The sequence below is a fragment of the Macrotis lagotis genome, chromosome 1, assembly GCF_037893015.1.
Source record: "Macrotis lagotis isolate mMagLag1 chromosome 1, bilby.v1.9.chrom.fasta, whole genome shotgun sequence".
Classification (NCBI taxonomy): Eukaryota; Metazoa; Chordata; class Mammalia; order Peramelemorphia; family Peramelidae; genus Macrotis; species Macrotis lagotis.
This window is the reverse complement of record NC_133658.1, coordinates 151,078,772-151,104,305: the sequence shown is the minus strand read 5'-3', so window position 1 is coordinate 151,104,305 and position 25,534 is coordinate 151,078,772. Positions and strand designations below refer to the sequence as shown.

Sequence of the window (25,534 nt, the reverse complement as noted above, 5' to 3'; positions counted from 1 at the left end):
TCTTGGGCAAGCCACTTAACCCCCTTTGCCTTGCAAAAACCTTAAAAAAAATAAATTTAGAGTACCCACCCAGGTGTTCACATGGACTATTTGTGCCCAACCTGTGGTAGAGCATTCTGAGTTCATATGGGTCTGATCAGCCAGTCAGACACACGGTAATTTGTCTCAAACATGGTGATGTCATTTTGGTCTTTGATAACAAAGGACAAGAACCAACCAACCAATAATAGAGTACTTTAGGATTTGTCAAATGATTTACAGTTATCTTACTCAATCTTCACAATTTTCCTGGAAGGTAGGTGCTATTACCATTTCTATTTTACAGATGAGGAAACTGAGGCAGACAGAGGTTAAGTGACTTGCTCAGGGTCACACAGTTTGTAAGTGTCTGAAACTGGATTTGAACTCAGGTCTTTCTGATTCTAGACCCAGTGCTCTATCTACTGTGTCACCTATGGCTCTGTGCTAAGGGCTGGTGATTAAAAAAAAAGAAAAAAGAAAACCTTCCCTTTGGGCATATATTTTTTAAAATAGTATTTATTTTTCAACTGTATACAATGGTAGTTTTTACCAATCATTTTTTTGCAAGGCTTTGAGTTTTGCAATTTTTCTCCCTCCCCCCCACCCCTGACAGAAAGCAATCTGGTATAGAAGAAGCATAAGAAGCATATATTCTAATGAGAGAAAATTAATGTAAATAATTAGGTACGTGTCAGAGAGAGAGAGGAGAGAGACAGAGAGAGAGAGACAGAGACAGAGACAGAGACACAGAGAGGAGAGACAGAGAGAGAGAGAGAGACAGATAGAGAGACAGAGAGGAGAGAGACAGAGAGGAGGGGGGGAGAGAGTATATGGAGGTAATCTAAAAGGGAAAGATAGTCTGGCTGAAGGTCATGCAGAAGGTTTGCTGGAAAAGGTGGAATTTGAGCTAAAGAACATTCCAGGCATGAGGACAAACCAGTGCAAAGGTGAGATGAGATATGAATGTCTTATTCAAGAAGCCAACTACAAGGAGGCCAGGGTATCTGGGGTATAGTGTAAATGAGGGGAAATAAGGTGTGAGAAGGCTGGAGAGGTAACAAGGGGCCAAGTTGTAAGAAGCTTTAAATTTTGGAGGATTTTATATTTGATCCTGAAGGTAAAAGGGAGCCCATGGGACTTTCTGAGCAAGGGGGGGGACATGGTCAACTGTACTTTATGAAAACAATGTTGGTAGTTGAGTAAAGGTTGGATTGAACTGGAGGGACACCTGAGGCAGGGAAACCTTGACTGAGAGAGGGGTGATGAAGGACTGGGTGTTTATGTGGGTGGAGAAAGAGGGGTGAAGAAGTCCGATATGGAGAGGGTAGAAATGGCAAGATTTGGATTGGATAGATGGAGTGAGAGGAGTGCAGAATTGGGAATCCACTGAAGTTTGAAAGCCTGGGAGAATGGAAGAATGGTGATTTGGCTCTCCCCCCATGAACGAATAAATGCATAATGCTTCCATTATGCACTTAATATATACAAAGTAGAGAAGTCTGGGGAAGGAGAATTGTCTCCGGGTAAGTTGAGTTGGCGATGGCTGGGGGCGTCGCTGCCAGCCTGGGAAGTAAAGGCTCTTACGATGCCCTTATGAGCGATGGCAGAGAAGCTAAATGACTTAGGGTGGCATTTGGGGGCCAGGACAGCATCAAGCTGCGCTGGTTTTAACTACAGCGTGACGCCGCCAAAGAAGGGTAAGCAAGAACACGTTTGGGGGCGAAGCTGGGGGGTCAAAGGGGAACCGCAGGAAGCTGGTGTGCGGAGGCTCGTGGGTGACGCTGGGGTCAGTGCCAGCCGTGCCGGGCTGGGGGATGGGCCGGCCGGGTGGCACGGTGGATAGAGCCCCGGCCCTGGCGTCAGGAGGGCCTGGGTTCCAATCCGGCGTCAGACGCTTCGTAAGGACCTAGCCGTGTGGCCCTGGGCAAGCCGCTGAACCCCGTTTGCCTTGCAAAAAACCCTAAATAATACAAATAATAATAACAATGATAGTTTCCGTGACTGGGGCAGTCGGGCCCCGGCGAGGCCACAGCCGCCGCACTCACACCGCCGGGGCGCGGGGTCACGGGCGGGTCGGCGCAGGGCGGAAGCCGCAGCAGCGCGGGGGGCGGGGGGGCCGGGGCAGCGCGGGGGGGGCGGGGCAGGCGGGGGGGCCGGAGCAGCTCCAGGCTGAAGGGGAGGGGGGGGGGCGTGTGGCGCCGCTTTTCTGTGACGTCACTGGGAATGCGTCCGCCGCCCCCCGCCCCGTGAGTCGCGTGGGCCCGGCCACCCCGGGGCGGGACGTCATCACGCCGCCCGAGGGAGAGGCGAAAGGGCAGCGTGAGCCGGGCGGAAGCCGGGCGGCCACTCCGCGGACTCGGCGCCTTTAAGAGCGGTCTCCGCCTCCGAGGACCGGGGGCCAATGGAGAGGCCGGAGCGGCGTGACGTCACAGTACGGGGCGGGGGGGCGAGTCCGGGTCTCCCGGGAGAGGCGGGGCCGGAGGAGGGAGCCCGACCGGGCCTTGGTCTCCTCCCCCTCCAGCTCCCCCCCCCACCGGGCCGGCCTCCCGGAGAGCTGACCCTGACCTTGACCCTGACCTTGACCCGGCCTCCCCACGCCCTCGGTCCCCGGCCCCAGCCCGCCCCGGGGGTCCCCCGGGGCCCGTCCCCTGGTGACCCCAACTGCCCATGTAGGTGCCCCCGGGGCCGCCGCCCGGCCCTCGCCCATGGCCTCCAGGTTGGCGGAGGACCTGAGGGCCGTGCTGAAGGGGCAGGGGCTGCCGGTGCTGGACTATGACTGTGCGCCCGCCAAGGCGCCCCCTGTGCCCGTGCAGCTCAGGAAGAGCGTCTCCTATATCGTGCTGGCAGTGTTCTGCAACGACCAGGTGAGAGGCGCCAGGGCGCCGCGGGGGCACCGGGGGCCGCCGCAGCCCGCCTTCAGGGGCCGGTGCCCAGGAGGAGTGCCCCGCGCCGGGCACCCGGGGCGCCGCCCGCGGCCCCGGCCGGGCACGCCGCAGCATGGCCCCTGGCTTCTGAGGCAGGTGGGAGACCCCAGCCATCCCGGCCCACCCGGGCTCCCCAGTGAAGGGGTGGACGACCATCTAGGGAAGATCCAGACTTCCTGAGCCGGACCTGGAGGACAGGGGGAAACCTTTGTCAGGCTGTTCGGGAAGGATTGATTAAGCACCTACTGGGTGCGAATGCTGGGGTTCCAGAGACAAGATAAAGCAACTCCTGCCCTCGGGGTAATAAATGCTCTTTGAGTAGAGATGAGGGGGAGGAGAGAGAGAACTGGCATCTATTAAAACATCTATTTACCACATGCTCAGGGTTAGCCGAAGAAGACAAAAGAGCCCCCAGCCTTTAAGGGGCTTATATTCTATTGGGGGTAATGAATTATAGGAGAACAGATTTTTTTTTTAAACGCCTGCTATGTGCCATACACATCTTGTTTGATCCCTACAACAACCCTGGGAGGTAAGTACCATCATTATCCTCATTTTTCAGATGAGGAAACTGAAGTTGGTTAAATGACTTGCCTAGGGTTATACTTGGTAAGTCACAGAGGTCAAATTTGAACTCAACTCTTCAGGATACCAGGCCTAGTGCTCTATTTATTTTACTACCTAACTGCCTCAAGGACAGGAGGACTCATTAAAGATTACTGAGGTTTATTACCTTGTGAGCTGGAAGGATGGTTAGGATCATTAGCAGAAATAGAGAAATCAGGAAGAAGAGCAGGTTTTGGAGTCAAGATGATGAGTTCATTTTGGGACACACTGACTTTGAAGTCTTGACAGGACATCTTGATATGGGAGGTATCCAGCAGGCAGTTGGAAGCCCTGGATTGGCATGCATAGGAGGAGTCAAATCTGGAGATAAAGATTTGGGAGTCATCTGCCTTGGGGTGAAGATGGAAACCATTGAAGTTGATGAAATCACCAAGGGAAAGTTTGTAGAAAGACTGTGAGGCAGATAATGAGAAGGGGGGAGGAGAGGAAAGGCAGAGAAAGAGGCTGACACTGAGAGAAACAGAAGAAAAAGGTAGGGACTGAGAGAAAAGAGGAAGAGACAGATACTGAGAGAAATATAAAGAGGGAAAGAGGAGGAGGGGGAGAGGGACAGATACTAAGAGAAGAAGACATGTTGAGAAAGAGGAGGAGGTAGATACTAAGATACTGAGAGAGAAGAAAGGCAGAGAGAAAAAGGTAGATATTGGGAGAAAGAAAAATAGGTAGAGGGAAAGATAAGATAGAGACAGGCAAAACCTTTTTTTTGTTTTTTGCAAGACAATGGAGTTAAATGACTTAACCACGGTCACACAGCTAAGTATTAAATGTCTGAGGCTGGATTTGAACTCAGGTCCTCCTAACCACGTTCTATCCACGGCACCACCTAGCTACCTCAGGAAAGCCAAATACTGAGAGAGAGAAAGAAAAAAGAGAAAAGCGGTAGATACTGAGAGAAAAAAAGAGGAAGAAAAAGAAATAGGCAGATACTGAAAGAAAAATAGGCAGAGAAGGAAAGAGGAGAGGGGCAGATAGAGAAAAAGAGAGGAAGGCAAATACTGAGATAAGAGAGAAAGATGCAAATACTTAGAGAAAAATAAAAAGAGGGCAAGAGAGGTAGATACTGAGAGAAAAAGAGGGAGAGACAGGCAGATACTAAGAAATAACAAGAGACAGAAAAGAGAGAGAGGAGGAAGAAAAAGGGACAGGCAGATAGGGAAAGGAGGGAGGAAAAAAGAAAAATGACAGAAAAAGAGGCAGATACTAAGAGAAAGGGAGAGAAAGGAGTCAGTAACAGAAAGAGAAAAAGAGAGAAGTGAGGAGCTGCCACCCACCCACCATGTTTTTAAGGAGCTAGAGTAGGAGCCACCAGAAAGAGAGAAGATAAAGTAAATGGTCAAAAGGCAAGTTTAGAGGCATGTAACTATTCTATCAAGAAAAAAAAGAATAATTTGAGGGCATAGCAGAGCTAGAAGGATGTTTGGTTTTAAGTTATGGGAAACCTGAATGGGTTTGTAAGTAGTAGTAAAGGCAGCAGTGAAGAGGAAGAGATCAAAGATTGGAGAGAATACATTCGATGTGGGTCCTGAAGAAGGTGGGAGGGGATGGATCAAGGACATGGGTGGTCAGAGATCAAGGCACCCCTTCCTCGGAAACCAGAGGAAAGGAGGATATGGATACTGACACAGACTTTGAGGTGTAGAGGAGGGGAATTGAGGGAATTTCAAGCAGATAACTTCATCTCCTACTTGATTGAGAAGCTTTGAGGCTTCTGAAGCTACTGATAGTGAGTGGGGTGGAGTGAATTGGGGGTTTGTGGAGAAAGGAGGTTTGTAGTATCTGGGGAGGCAAAGGAGATTTTTAAAATAGAAGTAGAGTAATCGCCTTGCATCCAGGAAGGGCCCAGTCAAGGATGATTTCCTGGACACTACCAGAGCATTTTCAACATTTTCTTCTACTCTGTTAAGACAAAGGAGAAGGCATTCAGGAATGAAGGACCATGTAGTCAAGATTGGGTCAGGAGACAGAAGAGGGTGTGACTGACAGAACACGAAGGGATCATCTTGAAGAGACCTTCTGGAGGAATAGGAGCAATTTATGAGAGATGGGGATTTCAAAGTTTATGAATGGCAAGGCCTTAAGTTTTAACCACCTAAGTGAGAGGGTGGTAGAAAGAGGATAGAGGTCATCAGAGCTGAGGCAGGGCAGAATTTGTGAGGTCCAAGGTGTTTATACAAAGATGATGCCATTTGAATAGAACTTTAAGGTTTGCTCTTTAGTTAGCTGACAAGTAATTATTAAGCACCTATGATGTGGCAGGTACTGTGTTAAGCATTGGGGATAAAAAGAAGTGTAAAAAAAAAAAACCCCAGTCCCTTGCTCTCAAGTTGTTCACAGCCTAATGGGAGAATCAACATACAACTATGTACAGACAGGATATGTATAGACAGGATAAATTAGAGGTGATCACCAAAGGGAAGGCAGACTGGACTTGTACATACATATCTCATTTGATCTTCATTGCTCTATGAGGCAGGATTCTCAAAACAAGTTGGAGGTGTTTCTTAATTGCTTGAAATCTAGTAGGGAGGGGAAGACAGACACAATTGGGAATAAGGCACAGGCCTGGTGTCTGGTACACCCAAAGCCTGGATGAGGTTCTGAAATCCTGGCACCTGTAGATCTGCAAGGAGGCAAAATGTTTCAGATGCCATAGAATAGGGCCAACATGGCAAATGGTGCTTTGGTGTTTCCTGCCTTCTACATTCACCCCCCCCCCCCCACTCTAGCATTTGAGGCATCTGTTAAATTTCTAGATAGGAGGAGGTAAGGTCTTTGTCTTTGACAAATTCTCAGAGGTCTCAATTCTTTTTTTGATAAAGGATAAGGGAGTGGGCATTTGTCTTGCTTGAAAATGGATCCTGGGGAGGATGGACGACAGTTGGGATGGAAAGTCCTTTTTCTTTCCTTAGGGTGAAGTGTTAATGATCCAGGAAGCCAAAAGAGAGTGCCATGGGTCTTGGTATCTACCTGCTGGGAGAATGGAGCCAGGAGAAACCATTCTGGAGGCTCTGAGACGGGAAGTAAAGGAGGAGGCAGGCCTGGAGTGTGAGCCAGTGACGCTGTTAGCAGTGGAGGAGCGAGGTCCCCGCTGGATCCGCTTTGCTTTTCTTGCCCGCCCCACAGGTATTTTTCCACAACATGGTGAGCAGTGGCCGAGGATCACCTCACTCCCTTGTTATTTCCTCAGACCTCACAGACTGATTATTCTAAAATGATCGACTGGTATAAATCTTTCTGCCAAAGAAAGTATCCTTTTTCTTTTACGTCTGATGCTTCCTTTTCCCTTCCGCCTTCTTTCAGGTGGGATCCTTAAGACTTCTAAGGAGGCAGATAAGGAGTCACTACAAGCTGGCTGGTACCCTCAAGCCTCCTTGCCCACTCCACTTCGTTCCCATGACATCCTACCTCTCATAAAACTGGGTTCCCAATATTACCAACAAGCTCGACACCCTCCTACTCTGCCCCAAGAGCTTCCCTGCAAGTTTATCTGCCAGCGGCTTATAGCCACCTTTACCAGTGCCAAGAATCTATGGGTGTTGGCGGGTACAGAAGGCATTCTCCATTTGCCCATCATAGCCTGTGGACTCACCTCATCAGAGCAGAATAGCAGCATTGTGGTGTCTGTGTTTCGATTGCTACAACAGTGTTTGACTCTGACCCAGGTGACAGCAAAGACCCAAGGGATACTGGGGCTGCAGCATCTAGGCAAGGACCAGGCTGATGGAATCTGCCTGAATGTGCTGGTAACAGTGGCCTATAAAAACCCAGATGACCTCCACAAGCCCCCTGAGATTCAAGGAATCAAATTCTGCTGGTGGCAGGTGAAAGAGGAAGATGTGCAAAGCCAACTCCTAAAAAGACTTCATGATGTGTCTGTTGTTCCAATCCATAGCTGAGCTGCTGTGAAACGAGGTCAACAAATAGGCCCTGATGCCGCACAGTCATGGATGCCAGGGAATTGAGCCCACAGAGATCTTCCTAGGGGTGAATTAGGGGCCTCTTGATGCTTTCTTTTTGTTGGCCAAGAGGGACAATGACTGAATTTGGGTAGAGAGTGCAGAGCCCAAAGACTGGTCACCTAAGGCTAATTGAAAGCCTACTCATCTTAGAGCCTGAAACTACTAGGACAGCTTGGCTACAGATGAAATCATGCCTGCTTATCTCTAGTGGCTACCTTGCCAATGGTAACACCTTTATCATTCTCTCTGGGCCTGAAGCCTGGATGTGACGGAAGGGTAAAATGGAGGGCCTCCAGTGCTGCACCCTCTTCCTGAGCAACCAGCTCTCTGACCATGTCATTCTCTTGCTCAAAAACAGCTCTATAACATCTAAACAGCTACATCTAGTATCTCAGGCCTTCTACAATCAGAATTGTACTTCTGCTTCTAGCCTTTTTCCAACTTGTTCCCTTCACAAAATCTACATTCCAGCCATATTGGACTCTACTAGCTCTTATGGAATAATACCTTTATGTATTTATGTGAGTTTTCCTCTAGGCTGGAAAGCACTTCATCTCCAGTTCTCAGATCCTTGACCACTTAATGGATAATCTCAGGTGCCACTTTCTCTGTGGAGTAGTCACTGATTCCCCAGTTAATTCTTTCTCTGTTTATCTTGTCTTATGCTTCTGCATCTGTCTATCCCCATAGTAGAATGTAAGCTCCCTGAGACCAGGGACTATTTCTTTTTTCCCATTTTCTCTCTAATACTTAGTATATAAGAACTTAATAAACATCTAACCAAATTCTCCTGCATGTCTGCCTGGGTGACTGTGAAACAAAGGTAGGGTATTTTCACCAAGGGAAACCTGGTGAAAGCTGGCCTTATCCTCTTGGGTGGTCTAGGGTTCTTGGATCATAGGAAGAGAAGACATGGGGCTGTAACCTTTGATGGGGGCCTCCCTTTGGTCTCACCCACCTGAGAAGGAACTGTCTCAGAGATGAAAGGGGCAGATGAAATTAACAGAACCTGCCTTCTTGGCAAAGGGCCTGGCCTGGCACCGCAGCCCTGGTGAGGAGGAGGTACCTTCTGTCCTTGTGGTCAGTGGGCTCAGGTTGGAGGCAGGCAGATTCCTCTGATTTCTAGTGGGAGGACTGAAGTATAGAAAAGGATGGAATGGAGACCCAGTGTTTATACAACCACACCATTTTATTGCTGTGCTGCCTCATGGAGGGCACCATGCATTCGCCAAAGTGCATAGAAGTTGAGAGCTCAATTCTCCCCTCATGTCCCCAAAGCTGAATTGAAGGTAGCCCACGTTCTCTCCAGCAGCTGAACTCGGCCACCATCCACCCATTTTGAGAAGCAGGAGCCAGTTGATAGCCCTCCCAGCTTACACTGGGAATGGAGGGATGAGCAAGGTCAATGGGTTTCCTCCCTTTGAATGTTACCCTTCCTCCCCTCTTCCCTCCACAATCTGGGTATGATTTGCAAAGAAAGGCATCCAGGAAAAGGAAAAGGGGGCTTTGGGCTGCTGCTCCCTGCCCCGGAGGGGAGCCAACAACTGGTCCTGTGAGGTAATGCCTAGCATCGCCTCCTGCAGGTCCAAACAGATCCAGGGTGAGTGGGGTGGCAGCCCCAGCAGCAAGGAGCACATGGGGAGTGGTATGGGGCTCTGGCTGCTGGTCCTCCAGCCTCTTCCCGGCCTGACTCTGCAGGTGGGCCCCTGAACACTGCAGCCTTGTTCATTCAGAACTCTGCTGAGACCTGATGTTCCTTAGATGAGTGTTCTGTCAGAGCCAGGGAGCTGGGCGGGCTGCTAAGGGCACGGCCCTTCCTGGATCCTAGGGCCTCAACCCAGGTGTCAGGGACCTGCTGAGACGGGTTCAGAGGGCGCCAGAGAAACCAGCCACAGGCTGGCTCTTCGTTTTTCTCCCCAGGCCCTTTCCCACCCTGGCTGCACTCACATCAAGGTTCTCATTAGCAGCTGCCCCCGCCTGGGTGCGGAACATACCTTGGGTGCTTGCCATGCTGTAGCTGGGGATTTTGCAACCTCCTGAAGGAGGGGCTGAGGAGGAAGAGGGGGCCTTCCCAGCTCTCCCTTCACTGCCCACTGCCCCTTGGGTCAAGCTTGGGTGGGTGGATGGGGTCTAAGTCTTAGCAGCTCTTTGATGTTTAGTTATAAAAATAGGTTTTGCCCCCCAAGACTGAAGAGTCTTAAGAGTCATTTGTTGTCTGCTGCCCACCCTGAACAGGGATGACCAGAATGGGGGGGGGGGGGAGAGTAGTGGGTAAAACAAAATCAAAAGGTTGATAAGTCCTGGGCATCTGCCCCACTTTTCTCACAGCTGCAGCCTCCTTTCTGGCTTCTCTGGGGCCCTTCAGAGCCCACCATGGAAGAGATGGTCTACAAGCCAAGAGAGGAGGGCGAATAGTCTTGGACAAGCAGGCGCCATTGCTGAGGCCTGAGGAGGCAGCCAGACTTCTCCCCACTCCAGGGAGAACAGTGCTAGGCATGCTCCCCACTCCAGGGAGAACAGTGCTAGGCATGCCGGGGGAAGAGGCTGCCTTGAGGCAAAGGTGTAGACATGGAGTCCCCCCCACCCCCCATGGTTCTGGCTCAGACATGTCCTTGTGGGGGTGAGGGCAGGTTCAGGTGAGGACTGTTTGGGGGAAATTTAACAAAGGCAATAGCGGCCAGCTCCTTGCAGAACTCTTCAAGTACTACCACCCCCTGCAGGAGGGTCTGATGGTCCATTCTACAGAAAAACAGCAAAGGGTCCTAGTTGCCCAGCTGCCCAGAGACTGGTAGTTCCCTCGTACCTTCCCTGATACCTACAGGGCACAGCAGGGAAACCTACCAGAGGCAAATAGCAGGATCCTTCCCCAGCAGTACCATCCCCAACCCCCTCCTTTAGGACATCTCCCAAAGCATCAGGAACAACTGAATAGGTACTTACTGTTCTCCTGGGACCTGCCCAGTCAACTGTTTCCGAACCAGGAGTAGCTTGCTTGAGAACTGGGGTACCCGCTGGATTCTCTGCATCAAGTCTCCAATTACCTAGGGAAGGGAGAAGAGATGACCAGGAGGCTGAGGGGTAAGGTGGGGGGGGGGGCACAGCAGTGGGATCTGGAACTCCTCTTGTGACCTTTTCTAAGGAGGTGACAGTCATAGGTCCCTGGGGGGTGGGAAGGGAAAAGGAAGGTGCCCACCCCTTGTTCAGCCCACTGTGGTCAGTGACTCACTGCCTCTGATATCACTTTGTAGACAGTGAACCAACCCCAAGATCCCTTGTACTTCCCTTTTCATCTCAGTCTGCCCCTTGTTTCTTTGACATTCTTACCCTGACAAGCACAGAAAAGAGACTCCTGCAGCCAGGGGCCAGGCTGATGTAGGGGTCCAGGAGGTATTCATGAATATGGGGGTGAGGGAAGAGAGCTAGGCGGGACAGGACGGACGTCACTTGCAGATTCAGACTGTATGGCTGTGGAGGACATTGTGGGTAATGTTAATGAGGGGACTCTCAGATTCTCCACCCCCCCCCCCACCAAAGCAGGGCTCCTGGCCAGTGTGAACGTGTGTGGGGGAGGCAGAGTGCACATGATATGTGTGACATGGATTCCCTGGGGCTGAGGGCCGAGCATGTTGGGGCATAAAGAGCAAAGGCATGATGGGGCTTCCCAGATGGGGAAGGTTAGGGTAGCATGTGGGTTTGGAAAAAGGGAAAGGCAAGAAGGTAGGAAATATTAGAACCTAAGACCCTGATAAGAAGTCTGCCCCCTGTAACCAGTCTTCCTGATGCTCCACCACTGTGCCTGGCCCAGGTCTGGCTTTATCCTTCATGCAGCTTCTTCAGGGCCTTGCCTAGGCTAAGCTGTGGTGTTTACCAAATTACTTATCCTGCTACCTGATCCAAGATCCGTGCCATCCGATTGAAGAGCATTTGGAGAAAGCGGCCCTCAAAGAATGGAGTCTCAGGTTCATGAGGATCCAGAGGGGTAGGAGTCAAAGGCCAACCCCATGAGGAAACCCGAGAACAGCATTCCTGGAACTGAGGAAAGACAGAAATCCTGGGTCTTGGCAGGACCCTAAGACATTGGGCCTGCTGGAAATCAGGGACATTTTTCTTATACTCATATGCCATAGATAGTCCCAGTCCATGTTTAGAAATGAAAGTACTGAATGAAATAAAAAATAGGGGAACCTATGTCTAGAGGATGAGTGATGACACAGGAAGAAAAGACATGGGAAGGATGAAGTTGGAAGACAAGGGAACCAACAAGGAAAACTCACCAACCCATAAGCATCATGGACATAGGTGTCATAACCAGTCTCTTCTAAAAATGCTGAAGTCTTGGCTTCTTCTGGGACCAGGCATAGGAAACTGAGAGATACAGGAAACAGCCAAGCGTTAAGGAGTTCAAGTGGAGATGGTCCACCTGAGACTGGGGCCTAGAACTCTAGGATCTTTTCTCCCTCCCTGCTTGGTCTTCTATAGCTGGTGACCATTAACCCAGAGGCAGAAGACAAGACCCCAAATTATTCCTGGTTCCCAGCCTGTTCACCTATTTGCCAGTTGAGAAGCCAGAGACTAGGTTCCCTATGTCATGGAACATCAATTCTCTATGCCCTCCCCTTCTAGAAGGACCCCTGCCCAGAGAAGGGAGAACCAAGCTCTGGTCTTGGACTCCTCACCTGTTGACGATCTCTGTCACTGCTGTCTTGCCATCCATGTGGGGAGTAGGAGCTGGAAGTCTGGAGTTGGGCTGAAAGCCAGAGTTTGGGAACCCATCTGTGAAGTAAGGATCTTCTTCCAGATCTCTGCAGGGTCAAAAGTGACAAGTGAAGGTGTGCTCCTGAGAGTTCTTCCCTTCCCTTCTCCTTCCCTTTTCTCTCCCCTCCTCACCCTCATTTCCCTTGTTCCTTCACCACCCCCCGCCATGGCCTGCCTGCCCCCTAGTCCCATGTTCTCACTCACAGAGTATCTTCATAGCTTTCTGGCTCAGGCAAGCCCCGTGCCACATACAAGCGGCCTTCCAGGTTTCGAAGGAGCAGCATGTGGATGATTTGTTCATTTGGTTTCTGTAGCAGCTCTTCAAACAGCCGCAGGGTGGCTATGCTGATCTGGAGGTACAGAAGATATAGGAGAGGGTATGGAGGAGGAGTCAGACAGGGTCTGCAGGTATGGGGACTATTCAACTACAATGCTCAGAAAAATGGAGTTTTTGTGCTTGGACTCTGAGTGAAGTGAGATGAGGATAGAAGACAGTAAAGAACCCTGGACTAGGAGTCAGGATACCTAATGGTTGGTAACTGTGGGATCCTGGACAAGCCAACTGGTAAAATGGTATCATATCAACTTCGTAGATGTAAAAGTGCTTTTCACGTTATAAAGTCCTATACAGATTTAAGTTAGATGTAAAAAAATTTGCATGCTAAGTTTTTAATTGCTTACTAAATTCTGGAGATCCTGGGCCGGAAAGAGCCAAAGAAAGGTGGAATCTCTTAGGGAGGTTCTAGGTTCTAGAAAGCTGCCACAGAACCTTTCAGCTAAAGAGAAGGGCCGGGACCTAGGATAGAAGAGGGAACTACCAGAAATGGAGGAAATCTCCCATCCTCACCTCATCAGAGAGGTGGTCACAGTGTCCAATGAGATGAGAGCACAAAGAATGGGGACTGTCCTCAGGAGCTTCAGGATGCGGGTCTGTGCCTACAACAAAATCCACAGCTTCCTGCAGCAGGGCTGGGGAGCAAAGCTGGTGCATCAAGGCTGTCAGCAGGGCTGTGGAGGTCAGGATTCTCTGCTCTGCTCTGTGAAGAGAGATGACTTTAGGAAGGGGTGAGGCCTGCAAGAGCAATAGCTTTCCTGCTCTCTGCCTCCCTGCCCACCCCAATATGGTCTGGAGAATCAAAATGCAGGCAGCAGATTGCCTCAGGAGGTCCAGGACAACACAGTGCAGCTAGTGGGTAAATAGCAGCAGTTTTCAATGACGATGCCCAGGATCCTGGGAGATGGAGGATGGAGAGGTGGGGTACTGAGTTTGAGTCTACCCTTTATGGGTGTCTGGAGGATGATGACTCCAACTTACACATGCAAGAGTTGAGGTTGCAAGGTTGCAACAAAGAGCTTCTCAGTCACAGCCTTTGCTAGGGCGCTTGCAACAACCTGGGGGCAAAAGATCACATCTTATACCTCATCTGAATTAAGGAGTAAGAGTTCAGTAATAAGTGCTCAGCTAGTATTCAGGCATCCAGGAGATACTTAATAAATATGAATTTAAATGAATGAGAAAGATTGGGGAAGGTGGGACTTAACTTATGTCCTGGTTTCTTCAGATCACCCACCCTATTTAGTTCCTACAAAGATACTGCATGGTATGGGGAGACAGGCCAGAGGCTATGTTCCTTCATCCTGGGAATGCAGATCAACTCTTCCATACCTCATGTGCTTCTCTGATGAGGTGGTCACAATAATCAAACCAGCCCAAGAATGCAGCTAAAGCCTCTCTTCCTGGGAAGGAGGCCTCATCGGAGGGGGCACTAGGCAACCTGCAGGGAAAGAAGGGAGGATCTGGGTGGTGAGGGAAGAGCTCCTGTTTTTCCCATCATATGTTCTAGGAGCTGTCCCGCAGATTTGTCTCCTAGCCCATCTAGACAGTTTCTCCCTGGGATGATTCTAGAGAAGGTTTCTGAACCAGAGTCAGTACCTTCCTTGAGCTAAAACTTGCTCTTGAGAACATCTTATGAACCCTGGGAGAAGGCAATAAGAAGAGGTTGACAGAATGAAGATATGTCCCACCTTTGATGCCTAACCACCCTGAAATAGGGTACTCCTAGTTAAAGCCTTACCTCCAGCTGATGCCCTCTAGAGTAGCGATGTCAGCAGGGTCAAGGAAGCTAGGCATGGCCTGATACAGCTGGCAAAGATGTTCTGTCATTGCAGAGCATAGAGGGCTCCTTTGTACCAAGTAGATGGCTGCTGCCTGGGGGGCAACACCTACCAGGAGCAGCAGGTTCTCCTGGGCCTTCAGGGCCACTCGACCCTTCTAGGAGAAGTTACAGAGAATATTAGGGGAAAATAGCACTTGGATAAGCCAACAAGTCCTCCTTTTCCCCTGTCCCATCCATTTCCTCCCCAGAATCACCTGCCCACATTTCCTGGCCTCTGCCACCCACCCACCAGAGACTCCTTTCATCCCTTCCTTGGTCAACACCTTGCTTTTGCACAATCCAATCAAGGAGGTGAGTAGATTGTTCTCTCCAAGCCCATTGTCAGGTTCTTCAGTTCCTCCTGGCAAATGGGTACCGGTGGCCTGAGCCCTCCAGGATTCCCCATCAACTTTGGGGACTCTGGAAGGCTCTTCAAGGGGAGAGCTGTTGTCCTGGTGGCTAGATGTCTCCTTCTTTCCCACAACTTTTTTGCCCTGCAAAGAAATCTGGATGAGTCTCAGTCATATTATTCCTGCAGACTCTCATTGAAAGTAGGATGTGTTAGCATTACTTGTGTGAGCTTGAACTAGTTACACAGAGGTTCCTCTGTGCTTCAATTTACTTATTTGTAAAATAGGGGTGGGAGACATGTTGGATTAGATAACCTCTAAGGTCCCTTCTAGCTTTATGCTAGGACTCAATTTAGCCTTGGATAGACTAAAAATCAGCCCCAATGGATCTTCTAGATGCTCATCTCTGGGCATCATCTCTGTCTCTCATTATTCCCAGAAGGAAAGGAAACCACTGTTTAGAACCCAGAAAGCTGACCTTTCCTAATGGGTTCAGAACTCTGAACCTTCGGTCCCAAGCTGAACCTGCCTTGTGTGGTCTAGGGGTGTAATCCCAGGGCAGCCCTGGTCTCTCCCTCCTTTTCTTAAGACAAATGCCTACCTCTAGAATATAGGTGAGCAGGGCTGGATCCTGTTGGATCTTGGTACATAGAACAGTGGTGAAGTGTACCTCCTCCTTTTCTGTGGGAGACCCAGCAGCAGTCCCACCAAGCTGAAGGAGTTTCTGGGAACAGAGGAGAACATGGGAAAGAGAGAAGTTATAAGGCAAGGTGTCCTGGAGGGGAGGAGAAGGGAGAGAGGGGGAGTAGGCTACATTTCCTTATCCAGCTATCCCATTCACACCCATTGCTCTCATTGGTCCCATACCTGCACAGGCCGGTGGACGTTGAGGTAATGTAGGAGAGGGTGTTGTACTTGGGCTAGGACTCTGCTGAAGAACAGGAACACCTGCTGGCGCATACCTGGGGGATACTGAAAGACCAATGAAGAGAGAAACTGATCAAAAGACTGCCATCCTATCAATAGGAACAATCCCTGTATTACAATGATAGTGGGTGGATAGGGATTCCAGATCCCTTAGAGAGGCCTCTTCAGAGGGATGTGACTCAAGGACACAGGACAGGAGATGAGAAAAGAATTTAGGAATTCCCAGATTCCTGCTAGAGCACCTCTCAGGGTGGTTCTGGAGGTTCCCTCTAGCTGTCTGGGCTGGGAGTTCCTTTAGGGATTTGAGCTGTTGCTAGGCTCTACCTCAGCCTTCCCCAGGGTGCATAATGTTTCCAGGATCTTGTGTTGTAGTAGGTACTCCAGGCAGGGCCCTGCCTCTCCAGCTGCTGCCTGTTGCTTTTCTTCATAGACCAGGATATCAAGCATCTGTTTCAGCCTCCAGGGTATGTCTGTTTTCTTGGCTGGAGTGTTTTCATCTAAACATGTATAGGAAGAACTCTTATTTAGGACCCTCTTCCCAAAATGGAGGCAATGAATATATTCTAGAAAAGAAGTCATGGGGTGAAAGGGGGACACAGACCATGGAAGACAATGTGTCATCAGACCCAGAAGCCAAATCTAATCCCAAGAATAAGAGAAACGAAATGAGGTCTCCCAGAGGAATCTCCCTTTCAATAAGACAAAAACTGGGTCCCTTGGGGTTGGGATGCCAAGTACAATTGTCCTCCAACAAAATAATGGCAGCATCATTATTCTCTTGCTTTCAAGAGGCAGGGTGGCTAGTGATTCTTTAGGAGGATGTCCAGGACTGGCAATTTGACAGCAGATAGCTTAGAGCATGTTTTAGTTTTTGGTGGGATTCAAAAGTTTTAGACTCTGGGGTATTTATCAAGCAACTTAGAAGACATCTAAGAGGCTTAATGAATGATAATTTCACAGAGTTCTGTTTAGCCTTTCAACAATGAGAAGATAATAACAGCATATCAGAGAAGAATAAAACCCAACTATTTCCTTGGGCTCTGTCTCCCCCCTGCTCTATCTACTCTGGTCACCTCTGGAGAAATAGGAGCTAGTAGTGGTGGGAGGTGGGAAGGAGGAATGATGTTCTTGGCCAGTTAGATCAAAAACTAATAGTAAATGGAACTTTAAGAAAGCTTTGAGCTGACCATCAGGCCTTCTTCAAGATCAATAAGTTGGCCTGTGCTGTGTGCTAGAGCTCTCTCCTCTAAGGTTCCCTTCCACTTCCTCTGTCTGTATTGTGTATGTGCTTATTTATTTACATCTTGTCTCCTCATTAGAATTTAAGATTCTTAGAGGTCAGGGATTACTTTTGCCTTTCTTTGCATTCCCAGCACTCAGCAGGGTACCCAACACATAAGTGTTTAATAAATTCTTGCTGATATAAGCATGTGTGTCTTCTTTTCTCCAGGGTGTGGGATCCAGAGTGCTAGTAATCTCCACCAAGGTGAAGACTCATGACACGAAGAACCCTTTGCTTATGATCTAAACCAGCTAGGTGCAGCAAATGTTAAAGCACTTGACCTCAAATTGGGAAGACTGAGTTCAAATCCTGCTTTAGACATGGGATTCCAGAGAATTTCCCCAGGAGCTCACAGGATCCTAAGTTTAGAGCCAGAGAGAACCTTGAAGGCTAGTGAACCCAACTGCCTTGTTTTGCAGCTCATTCGGTTAGGTTACACAGCTGTTAAGTATCTCAGGGAGAATTTAAGTCAAGGTCTTCTTGATTCCAAGACCACTGTCCTCTTCACTATAACGTGCTACCTCTAGAAAGGCCAGAGGTCCATCCTGGACATTCCAGAATTCTGCCATCGTCAAAGGAATTCTCTGGGTGATTCTAGGACCAACACAATTGTGTCACTTAAATGTTGAGGTCAGGCTAGTACTAGTCAGTTTTGGACAGGAATTCACAAGCCAGATCATCCCACATGTTCTGAAACAGGGATTTGTGCCACAAATGGCCTAACAAGAGATCATCTGGCCTTCAACTGAAGACCTCCCCCCACACTCCCTAGCCCAGCTCCAGGCAGGTTCCTGCACTTCTAGCTATTTCTAATTGTTCTTCCCTTCCTTCCAGCCTAGATCAGTCTCAATGCATTTTTTCACTCCTACTTCTGCCCTCTAGAGTCAGGCACAACAATTCTAATCCTTGTTTCACATACCAGTTCTTCAACCAGGTGAAGAAAGGTGATCATGTCCCCCTTCTATTCTTAAGCATCTTCCTTGGGAAATGTGGATTAGAATGTGGGGATGGGAAAAGAATTGATGATGAGATCAAAAATATTAGGTGCCAGAACTGCCAAAAGGTATCCTGAGTTCTGCCTTTCTGTCTCTTCTCCAAAAGAACAGTCCTTAATTTTGTATCTTTGCTGGCTTTTCATCTGGATAAGCTCTCTGTACTCTCATCAATTTACTCCATCTTTTTGACTCAAGTAGAAACAGTAATTGTTGTTTAGTCATTTTTGACTCTCCATGTCCCCATCTGGGGTTTTCTTGGTGGAGATAGTGGAGTGGTGTGTCATTTTCTTCTTCAGCTCACTTTATAGATGAAGAAACTGAGGCAAACAGGGTTAAATGCCTTGCCCAGAGTCATACAACTAGGAAGACTGAGTTAAACTCCTGCTTTAGACATGGGATTTCAGGAAATTTCCTCAGGATCTAGATTTAAATTTGAGAAGATGAATCTTCCTAACTTCAGATCCAGCACTCTGTTCACTATGGTACCATCTTGCAGTCCCAAGTAACAAGAATAGTGAGCAATTTTATATAGTGTTTTATGACTTAGAAAGCACTTTACAAATATTAATTATCTCATTTGATCCTCCACACAATCTGGTGAGTAGGGACTATTATTCTCATTTTACAAGAAAAAGTGAAATGACTGACTCAGGGTCCCACATCTAGTCCTGTAGGCTTCTGAGGTTGGATTCAAACTCAGGTCTTCCTAACTCCAGGTCTAGTGTTTGCTGCCCAGTAAAAGACTAGGGTTATTTTCCCTTTCTCTAACCCAGACCTGATATAATTCTGGAAGGGGATCATGCAGGACAAAGTCTGGATTACTCAGAAACCAGTCTATGTCCAACAACGGAGGTGATTGATTCTGCCCACTGCTGGCCAAGGTCTAACCTACTGTCATAGTCTCTCTCTCTCTCTTTTTTTTTTTTTAGGTTTTTGCAAGGCAAATGGGGTTAAGTGGCTTGCCCAATGCCACACAGCTAGGTAATTATTAAAGTGTCTGAGACCAGATTTGAACCCAGGTACTCCTGACTCCAAGGCTGGTGCTTTATCCACTGTGCCACCTAGCCACCCCCTGCCATAGTCTCTTTTTTCTTTTTTTTTAGGTTTTTTAATTTTTTTTTGCAAGGCAAATGGGGTTAAGTGGCTTGCCCAAGGCCACACAGCTAAGTAATTATTAAGTGTCTGAGACCAGACTTGAACCCAGGTACTCCTGACTCCAGGCCACCCCCCCATAGTCTCTTAATAGAGGAATGAAAAGACGTTCTCCCTCAGAGTCCTCACATGGATTGAAATGTTCCTTCAAGGAGATCTGGGATATTTTTAACACCCTCATCCCCAGGGGACACAAAGTCCTGCTTGGCTGAAAGAAGGTACAATACCCATCTTCTTGGACCACTGAATAGGGAGGACTATGATTCACTCAAGAGAACAGAGATGGAAAGACACTGGGAGCCAAAAGGATGGGCACATCCATTCCAAGGGTCCTCCCAATTTCTGCCCTCTCTTCTCATTTTGCATTCTGCCAGTATGGGCTCTTTTTTATGCTCTCTTCAGACCCCCCCCCCCATTTCTGATTCTGTTTAGGGATGTGACCTATTCACCTGTGATATGAGAGGAAATCAGGACAATTAGGTCTCACCTGTGGTTTCAATGTAGTAGTGAGTGATACCTTTCCAGTGCTCCACAAAAGCTTCTAGCAAGTCAATGCTAGGCTCCCGCTAGAAAGAAAGAAGAAGAATGTGAAAGAGGTACAACTTAAAAGTGAATGCCCTGGCTCTTCAGTACCGCAGATTTTCACCAGCCAGCATGAAAAGTGCCCACAAGAAGCACTTTACCAGATCTTTGGGATCCATAAGATCTGGAACATTCTCCTCCATAATCTCATAGCTGATTCTGTTTTGTCTTCATGCTCTTTCTGAAACTTTTGACTGGCATCATTTCTAGGAGACTGTATGATGGTGGAATGAGGACTAGATATTAGATTGGAACACCCAATTTTTTTTGGCAAGCCACTGGTTAAGTGACTTTCCCAAGGTCACACAGCTAGGTAATTATTTAATATCTGAGGTCAAATTAGAACTCAAGTCCTCCTGAGACCAGAGCCAGTGTTCTATCCACTGTGCCACCTAGCTGCTCCTGGAACTCCCAAATTTAAATCCCATTTCTGCTACTTTCTGTGTGGCCCAATTTGTGTGTGTGAGTGAGTGTGGGTATATATGTGTGTGTACGTTACTATCTCTTCTGGCTACAAAATCCTATCATCTGTCTTCATGATGCTCTCCCTCTTAACTACAATGCCTATATACTATCCTGATTTTCTTACTGACAGGTCAGGTTCTCTGATATTTCCTCTTCTTCTTCCCACCCCCCAACCTTGGGCATCCCCCAGAGCTCTGTCCTCAGCTAAGATGGCCAGAGTAAAATTTTAGGGTGCTATCAGGCCATTATTGAAACTGCTGACAAACATGAACTGATTTAAAGTAAGAAGAACCTGGAAAACAATATCCACAATGACTATGGTTAAATGGAAAGATCACCACAAAATAATCAACAATGAATGTTGCAAAATGACAAAGAATAAGCCTGCCCATAGAAAAGCTATGAGAAAGGACCTCTCCTCTTTTGCAGGAGTAGGAGGGAGGAGGGAGTCAAGGAAAACTGCAGCTTGGGGTTTCTTTTTTTGTTTGTTTTTTTGCAAGGCAATGGGGTTAAGTGACTTGCCCAAGGGTAATTAAGTGTCTGAGGTCAAACTTGAACTCAGGTCCTCCTGATTCCAGGGCCGGTGCTCTATCCTGCAGTTTCTTAATTTCCAAGTTATATGGTGCAGTAGATATATTGAAGGGCCTGGAAGGAAGATCTGAAATCAAATCTTACCTCACTTAGCAAGCTACATTTATTAGCTGACTGACCCTGGGCAAGTCACTTTAATCTCTGACTGCCTCAGTTTCCTGATCTGTAAAATGGGAATAATAGCAACTACCACCTACCATACGGGGTTGTTGTGAGGATTAAATAATATCTGTAAAGCATTTACTGAGCTAAGGCCTAGTGTTTGGCACATAGACACTATATACATGCTTATTTCTTTCATCTTAATGACAACTTATCAGGAACTCCTTAGAGGAAAATCTGGGTCAGTTATGAACTGGCCTAAATGAGGGTCCTTCTGACTTTAGATTCTATTATCTCCTGTGCTCCCCTTGAGGAAAAATTTTAAAAAGTGATCAATTTGAAGAAAGAGGTATTTTTTTTTTCATTCTGTTTCAAAAGAATTATAATGTGGAGGAAAGAGTCCTGATTAAAGTTGGTTGTCTCCAACTCTTCAGAATGTTCCTTCTATATTTCCTGGATGTAGTCTATTTCTTGGAGGGTTTCCATCACCTTAGGTCTTCTGTGATCAGGTCCCCACCAGCCTAACATATAACTACAGGCTCCCAAAGTCTCTTGCTGGTCTTCAGTCAAATGGAACAATTCTGATAGCCTTTAGGAAACTTAAAAGGACTTCTTGAAAGGCCTTATTATTATGCTGATTTTCCTAGAATACTTCCCAAAGAACTTTCCCCACATTGGTTTTTTAAAAAGATAGCCCTAGGATCTTAAGATTTCTAGCTAGAATAGGGATCTTAGAGAGCAAGGGCAATTCTCTCCATTTATAGGGATGCTTGTTTTACAAAGTAGCAATTAACCCAAATTCTGTTTTAGGGAAGTAACTAGTGAAAGAAAGTGAAACAACCAGCCTGAGGTTACAGACCAAGTGGGAAGGACAGTAATTTAGGGAAAGAAAAGGTGTGGGGATCCTGCCACCTTAAGTTGGGGAAGGGGAGGGGAGAGAGGAGGGTCAGGGCAAAAGGATCAACAGATTTAGAGTTGGAAAGGAAATACTCCATCAGTATCCAGGGCTAGCCTTCTTATAGATTGACTGAAAGATGTGATTTTTCTTTTAATCCATGCTTGAAATTCCAACATCAGAAACTTTTTTTTTGGCTGTCAAATGGGCAAAGGTAGAAATCTTTCTAAAATATACATACCATTAAGAAGTTAAATTATTATCAGTCGCGATTGTTTAATATAAATTGGTTTATTAGATTTGCACTAATGGTTGAACTAAAGTCAGAATGATATGGAATACATCCAGTCATTAAATGAAAAATTGCATTTTTCTCTGCACTAATGTAGGACATACAGACCAATGTATTTGATGATAGGAATGTTAGGGTTGACCAAATTCAGAAAAAGGCTGAACCATCTAATTCAGAGACAATATATTTAACACAAATGTCTAATGAAGTTACAGACTAGAGTTTGACACTTATTCTTAGGGTAGAAATGAGTTAAACTCATACAAGTGAGAGGCAGTGTAGAATGATGAATAGAAAGTTAGCTTGGAGTTCCTTGGAGACAAGGAACTTGAAGTCTTGCCTCTGATACATACTGAGCCTTGGAAAGTTCATTTAGCCATACAATGCTCTCACTAAGAGGCAACAATAGGCAGGTGGGCTGCCCATCCTCCTCTGTGATGCCAAACCAGATGAAAATGCAATTGAGAACTATTTAATAAAATAAATAAAAATACAACAAAATAATTATAGTTAATATTTGTATAGTCTCCACTTTGTGGCAGGCATTTAGCTAAGTACTTGATAATTATCTCATTTCATTCTTACTACAGCCCTAGGAAATGGGAGACTATTACTACTCCTATTTTATAGAAGAGGAAACTGAGATAGAGGCTCAGTGATTTGTCCAGGGTCACACTGCTAGTGTCTGAAATCAAATTTGAGCTCTGGTCTTCCTGACTCCAGAACAGCTGGGATCCCTATATTCATTTTGTGGTTGTTTCTTTCGGTTGGACACCAGTGCTAGTAACTTAAAGAGAAGGTCCTGGTTGATGTTGCCTTCCTGGTGGAAAGAATATCCTCATCATTTCCGTATACCCATCACATCCCTGGTTCATTTCTTATTTCTAAGATTTCTTTCCTTTTTTTTTAAGTTTTTTTTTTTTTTGGCAAGGCAACGGGGTTAAGTGGCTTGCCCAAGGCCACACAGCTAGGTAATTATTGTCTGAGGCTGGATTTGAACTCAGGTCCTCCTGACTCCAGGGCCAGTGCTCTATCCACTGCATCACCTAGCCACCCCATCCCTAAGGTTTCTAAGGCTGGCTGAAATAGGTTGAGATCGAAGTTCTAAGGTAAGGTCAGGGTAATTTTGGGGGGATTGTCAGAATGGAATTATTCAGTGGATAATATTCAATTCAATTCCCATTTGTTAAGGGCCTGCTCTATGCGTGGCTATGTGTTAGATGCGAGGTGGAAAAGATGGGAGTTTTAGAATGTTTTCAAATTTTGCTGAATTCTTTTTAAGGAAAGGTACAGGCTGACTGTGTAAATGTAGGAAATAAGAACAAAATAACTGAGTATCTGAAGAGCTGCTACATAGAAGTTAAGACTTGGCAGCCACAGAAGGGGAAGAGAGGCAAGTTTAGATGATATAAAGAAAAAAGATTCTTGACAATCTAGACAATTCTAGACAATCTAGAAGGTCTTCTAGAAGGTTATTAGGTTCCCTTCACTAGAACTTGAAGAGGGAGACAACTTAGCAGGAACTCCTTAGAGGAGAATCTGGGTCAGTTATGAACTAGACTAAATGAGGGTCCTTCTGACTTTAGATTCTATTATCTCCTGTGCTCCCCTTGAAGAAAAATTTTAAAAAGTGATCAATTTGAAGGGTTTTTTTTTTCATTCTGTTTAAAAAGAATTATAATGTGGAGGAGAGATTCCTGACCAGGAGAGATAAGGAGAGAGACAAAGGAAGAGAAGCAAGGGAAGGGGAAAAGTTGGTAAGAGGGGCAGATGAAGAGGGAAGGGGTTGGATGGAGGAGCAAGGGGGGATGGGGGAGGAGAAATCTGGCAGAGGGGACAGATGGGAAGAAGGAAAACTGAAGGAGACAGATGGGGAAGAGGTGGAGGAGGATCTGGGAGAGGGGGTTGGATGGTGGAAGAGGAGAGATGAGGGGAAAAGAGACTGGAAGTGAGGGGGGGAACCTGGAGAGGGAGTAGGGGAGGTGAGGAGAAACTGGGGAGGGAGAGATGATCCAGAGAAACTGGGGAGGGGGATCCAGAGAAACTGGGGAGGGGGATCCAGGGAAAGTGGGGAGGGGGAGATGATCCAGAGAAACTGGGGAGGGGGATCCAGAGAAACTGGGGAGGGGGAGATGAAGAGAAACTGGGGAGAGGGATAGAGAACCTGGGGGGAGAGTGAGGAGGCACAATCGTGGAGGAAGAAAGGAGTTAAGACGGCGGGGGGCGCCAGGGGGGCGCTCGCGGGCTCGGGGCCCCTCCCCCCAGCGCGTGCCCCCGGCGCCCCGAGGCCCCGCCCCGCCCCGCCCCCGCCGCCTCCGGCCTAGGCCCCGGCCGGGCCTGCCCCGCGGCGCGGCCTCCCCGGCTCGGCCTCCCCGGCCTCCCCGGCCCGGCTCACCGCGCCCACGGCCTCCTGCAGCAGCGCCCCGAGCCGGCTCAGCATGGCGGCAGCGGCGGCGGCGGCCCCGGCCCCGGGCGGGGCGCGGACCTGACGGGGCGGCGGGATCCCTGTGCGGGCGGCGGAGGCGGCGGAGGCGGCGGAGGCCGAGGCCGGGCCCGGGCCGAGGAGGAGGCCCCGCCCCCTGACGTGGGCCCGCCCCGTGACGTGAGCCCCGCCCCCGTGACGTGAGCCCCGCCCCGGGCCCGCCCCGGAGGCTCCTCCCCGGATCGATCCCTCTCCCGCCCCCGCCCCTTCCGAGCCCCGCTGGGGGGGAGGGGCGCCCCGCGGACCCTAGGATTACTAACACGGACAGCAATGATGAATCACCGTAGATGCAGAGAATGGCTTTATGAGCATCCACGCCATCAATCAATAAACATTTATTAAGCGCCTGCTGTAAGCTAAGTCCTGGGCTATGTACCAAAGAGGCAAAAAAGTGGAGACCAGGTGCAAGCAGATACAGCCGCATAGACAGGGCGCGATGAGGCTAAGTGGCAGAGACAAGGTAGGGTCTGAGCTGGGACTTAAGCCAGGAGGTGGGCTTGGAGGTTTGGAGGAGGCAGAGCATTGTGTGTGGGGGGCAGTCAGAGAACATGAACCAAGAGATGGGGATAATCTATAAGTGCTCTGAAAACTCAAGTGCTTAAATGCTATCTATTATTTCACAGATGAAGGAAAGAGGCCCTTGGGAACCAGTGGGTCCATGACCGTTCATTCACACTATGGGCCTACTGTGTGCTGGCCACTGGGCAAAGCACTGGGGAAGCTAAGGGCTAGGTACCACGACTGCCCCCGTTTTACATATAAGGAAACTGAGATAAGGTGACTTGACTGGGAGTGTCTGAGATAATATTCGAACTCAGGTCCTGCTGCTCTAGGCCCCGCCGTCTAACCCCTGCACCACTTTTGGCTTCATGCTCTGCCTTGCCCAGAAGCTATGGGGAGCGTCGGGAATGAGAGTCGGAGAGAAGTAGATTCTGACTGGTTACAAGGCAGAACTTCTAACATCAGTTCAAAAGAAA

The 25,534-nt window shown here is 48.2% G+C and overlaps 2 protein-coding genes across 6 annotated transcripts; one reads left to right on the top strand and one right to left on the bottom strand.

The window, feature by feature from the left end:
* The first annotated feature begins 1,618 nt into the window (after positions 1 to 1,618).
* On the top strand, positions 1,619 to 8,355 carry NUDT18 (nudix hydrolase 18). Of its 4 annotated transcripts, none has more exons than XM_074209119.1 (3): positions 1,619 to 1,718; positions 6,482 to 6,695; positions 6,873 to 8,354. In XM_074209119.1, the coding sequence occupies exons 2-3, from the start codon at positions 6,494 to 6,496 to the stop codon at positions 7,466 to 7,468; spliced, it is 798 nt and encodes a 265-aa protein (XP_074065220.1). In that variant the 5' UTR covers positions 1,619 to 1,718; positions 6,482 to 6,493; the 3' UTR covers positions 7,469 to 8,354. The 4 variants fall into 4 exon arrangements, with proteins under 4 accessions (XP_074065220.1, XP_074065217.1, XP_074065218.1 ...); XM_074209116.1 differs by lacking the exon at positions 1,619 to 1,718 and adding an exon at positions 2,441 to 2,885; XM_074209117.1 differs by lacking the exon at positions 1,619 to 1,718 and adding an exon at positions 2,924 to 3,245 and having other exon boundaries at positions 6,873 to 8,355.
* FHIP2B (FHF complex subunit HOOK interacting protein 2B) lies at positions 6,738 to 24,607 on the bottom strand. Of its 2 annotated transcripts, none has more exons than XM_074209114.1 (17): positions 24,471 to 24,607; positions 19,636 to 19,714; positions 16,044 to 16,216; positions 15,660 to 15,764; positions 15,394 to 15,516; positions 14,727 to 14,936; positions 14,362 to 14,558; positions 13,953 to 14,061; positions 13,602 to 13,678; positions 13,134 to 13,323; positions 12,491 to 12,636; positions 12,208 to 12,333; positions 11,806 to 11,896; positions 11,420 to 11,563; positions 10,856 to 10,996; positions 10,472 to 10,572; positions 6,738 to 8,909 (listed from the first exon to the last, which is right to left on the bottom strand). In XM_074209114.1, exons 1-17 carry the CDS (start codon positions 24,513 to 24,515, stop codon positions 8,654 to 8,656), a joined length of 2,313 nt encoding a protein of 770 aa, XP_074065215.1. In that variant the 5' UTR covers positions 24,516 to 24,607; the 3' UTR covers positions 6,738 to 8,653. The 2 variants fall into 2 exon arrangements, with proteins under 2 accessions (XP_074065215.1, XP_074065216.1); XM_074209115.1 differs by having other exon boundaries at positions 8,819 to 10,270.
* Between the last annotated feature and the right edge of the window lie 927 nt (positions 24,608 to 25,534).

Coding starts and splice junctions, on each gene's coding strand:
- NUDT18 (XM_074209116.1), top strand. CDS start 2,727: ATGGCCTCCAGGTTGGCGGAGGACCTGAGGGCCGTGCTGAAGGGGCAG. Junction 2,886..6,481: donor CAGTGTTCTGCAACGACCAG/GTGAGAGGCGCC, acceptor TTCTTTCCTTAG/GGTGAAGTGTTAATGATCCA. Junction 6,696..6,872: donor TTTTCTTGCCCGCCCCACAG/GTATTTTTCCAC, acceptor GCCTTCTTTCAG/GTGGGATCCTTAAGACTTCT.
- FHIP2B (XM_074209114.1), bottom strand. CDS start 24,515: ATGCTGAGCCGGCTCGGGGCGCTGCTGCAGGAGGCCGTGGGCGCG. Junction 15,517..15,659: donor ACGTCCACCGGCCTGTGCAG/GTATGGGACCAA, acceptor CTCTGTTCCCAG/AAACTCCTTCAGCTTGGTGG. Junction 11,897..12,207: donor GTGACAGAGATCGTCAACAG/GTGAGGAGTCCA, acceptor TGTATCTCTCAG/TTTCCTATGCCTGGTCCCAG.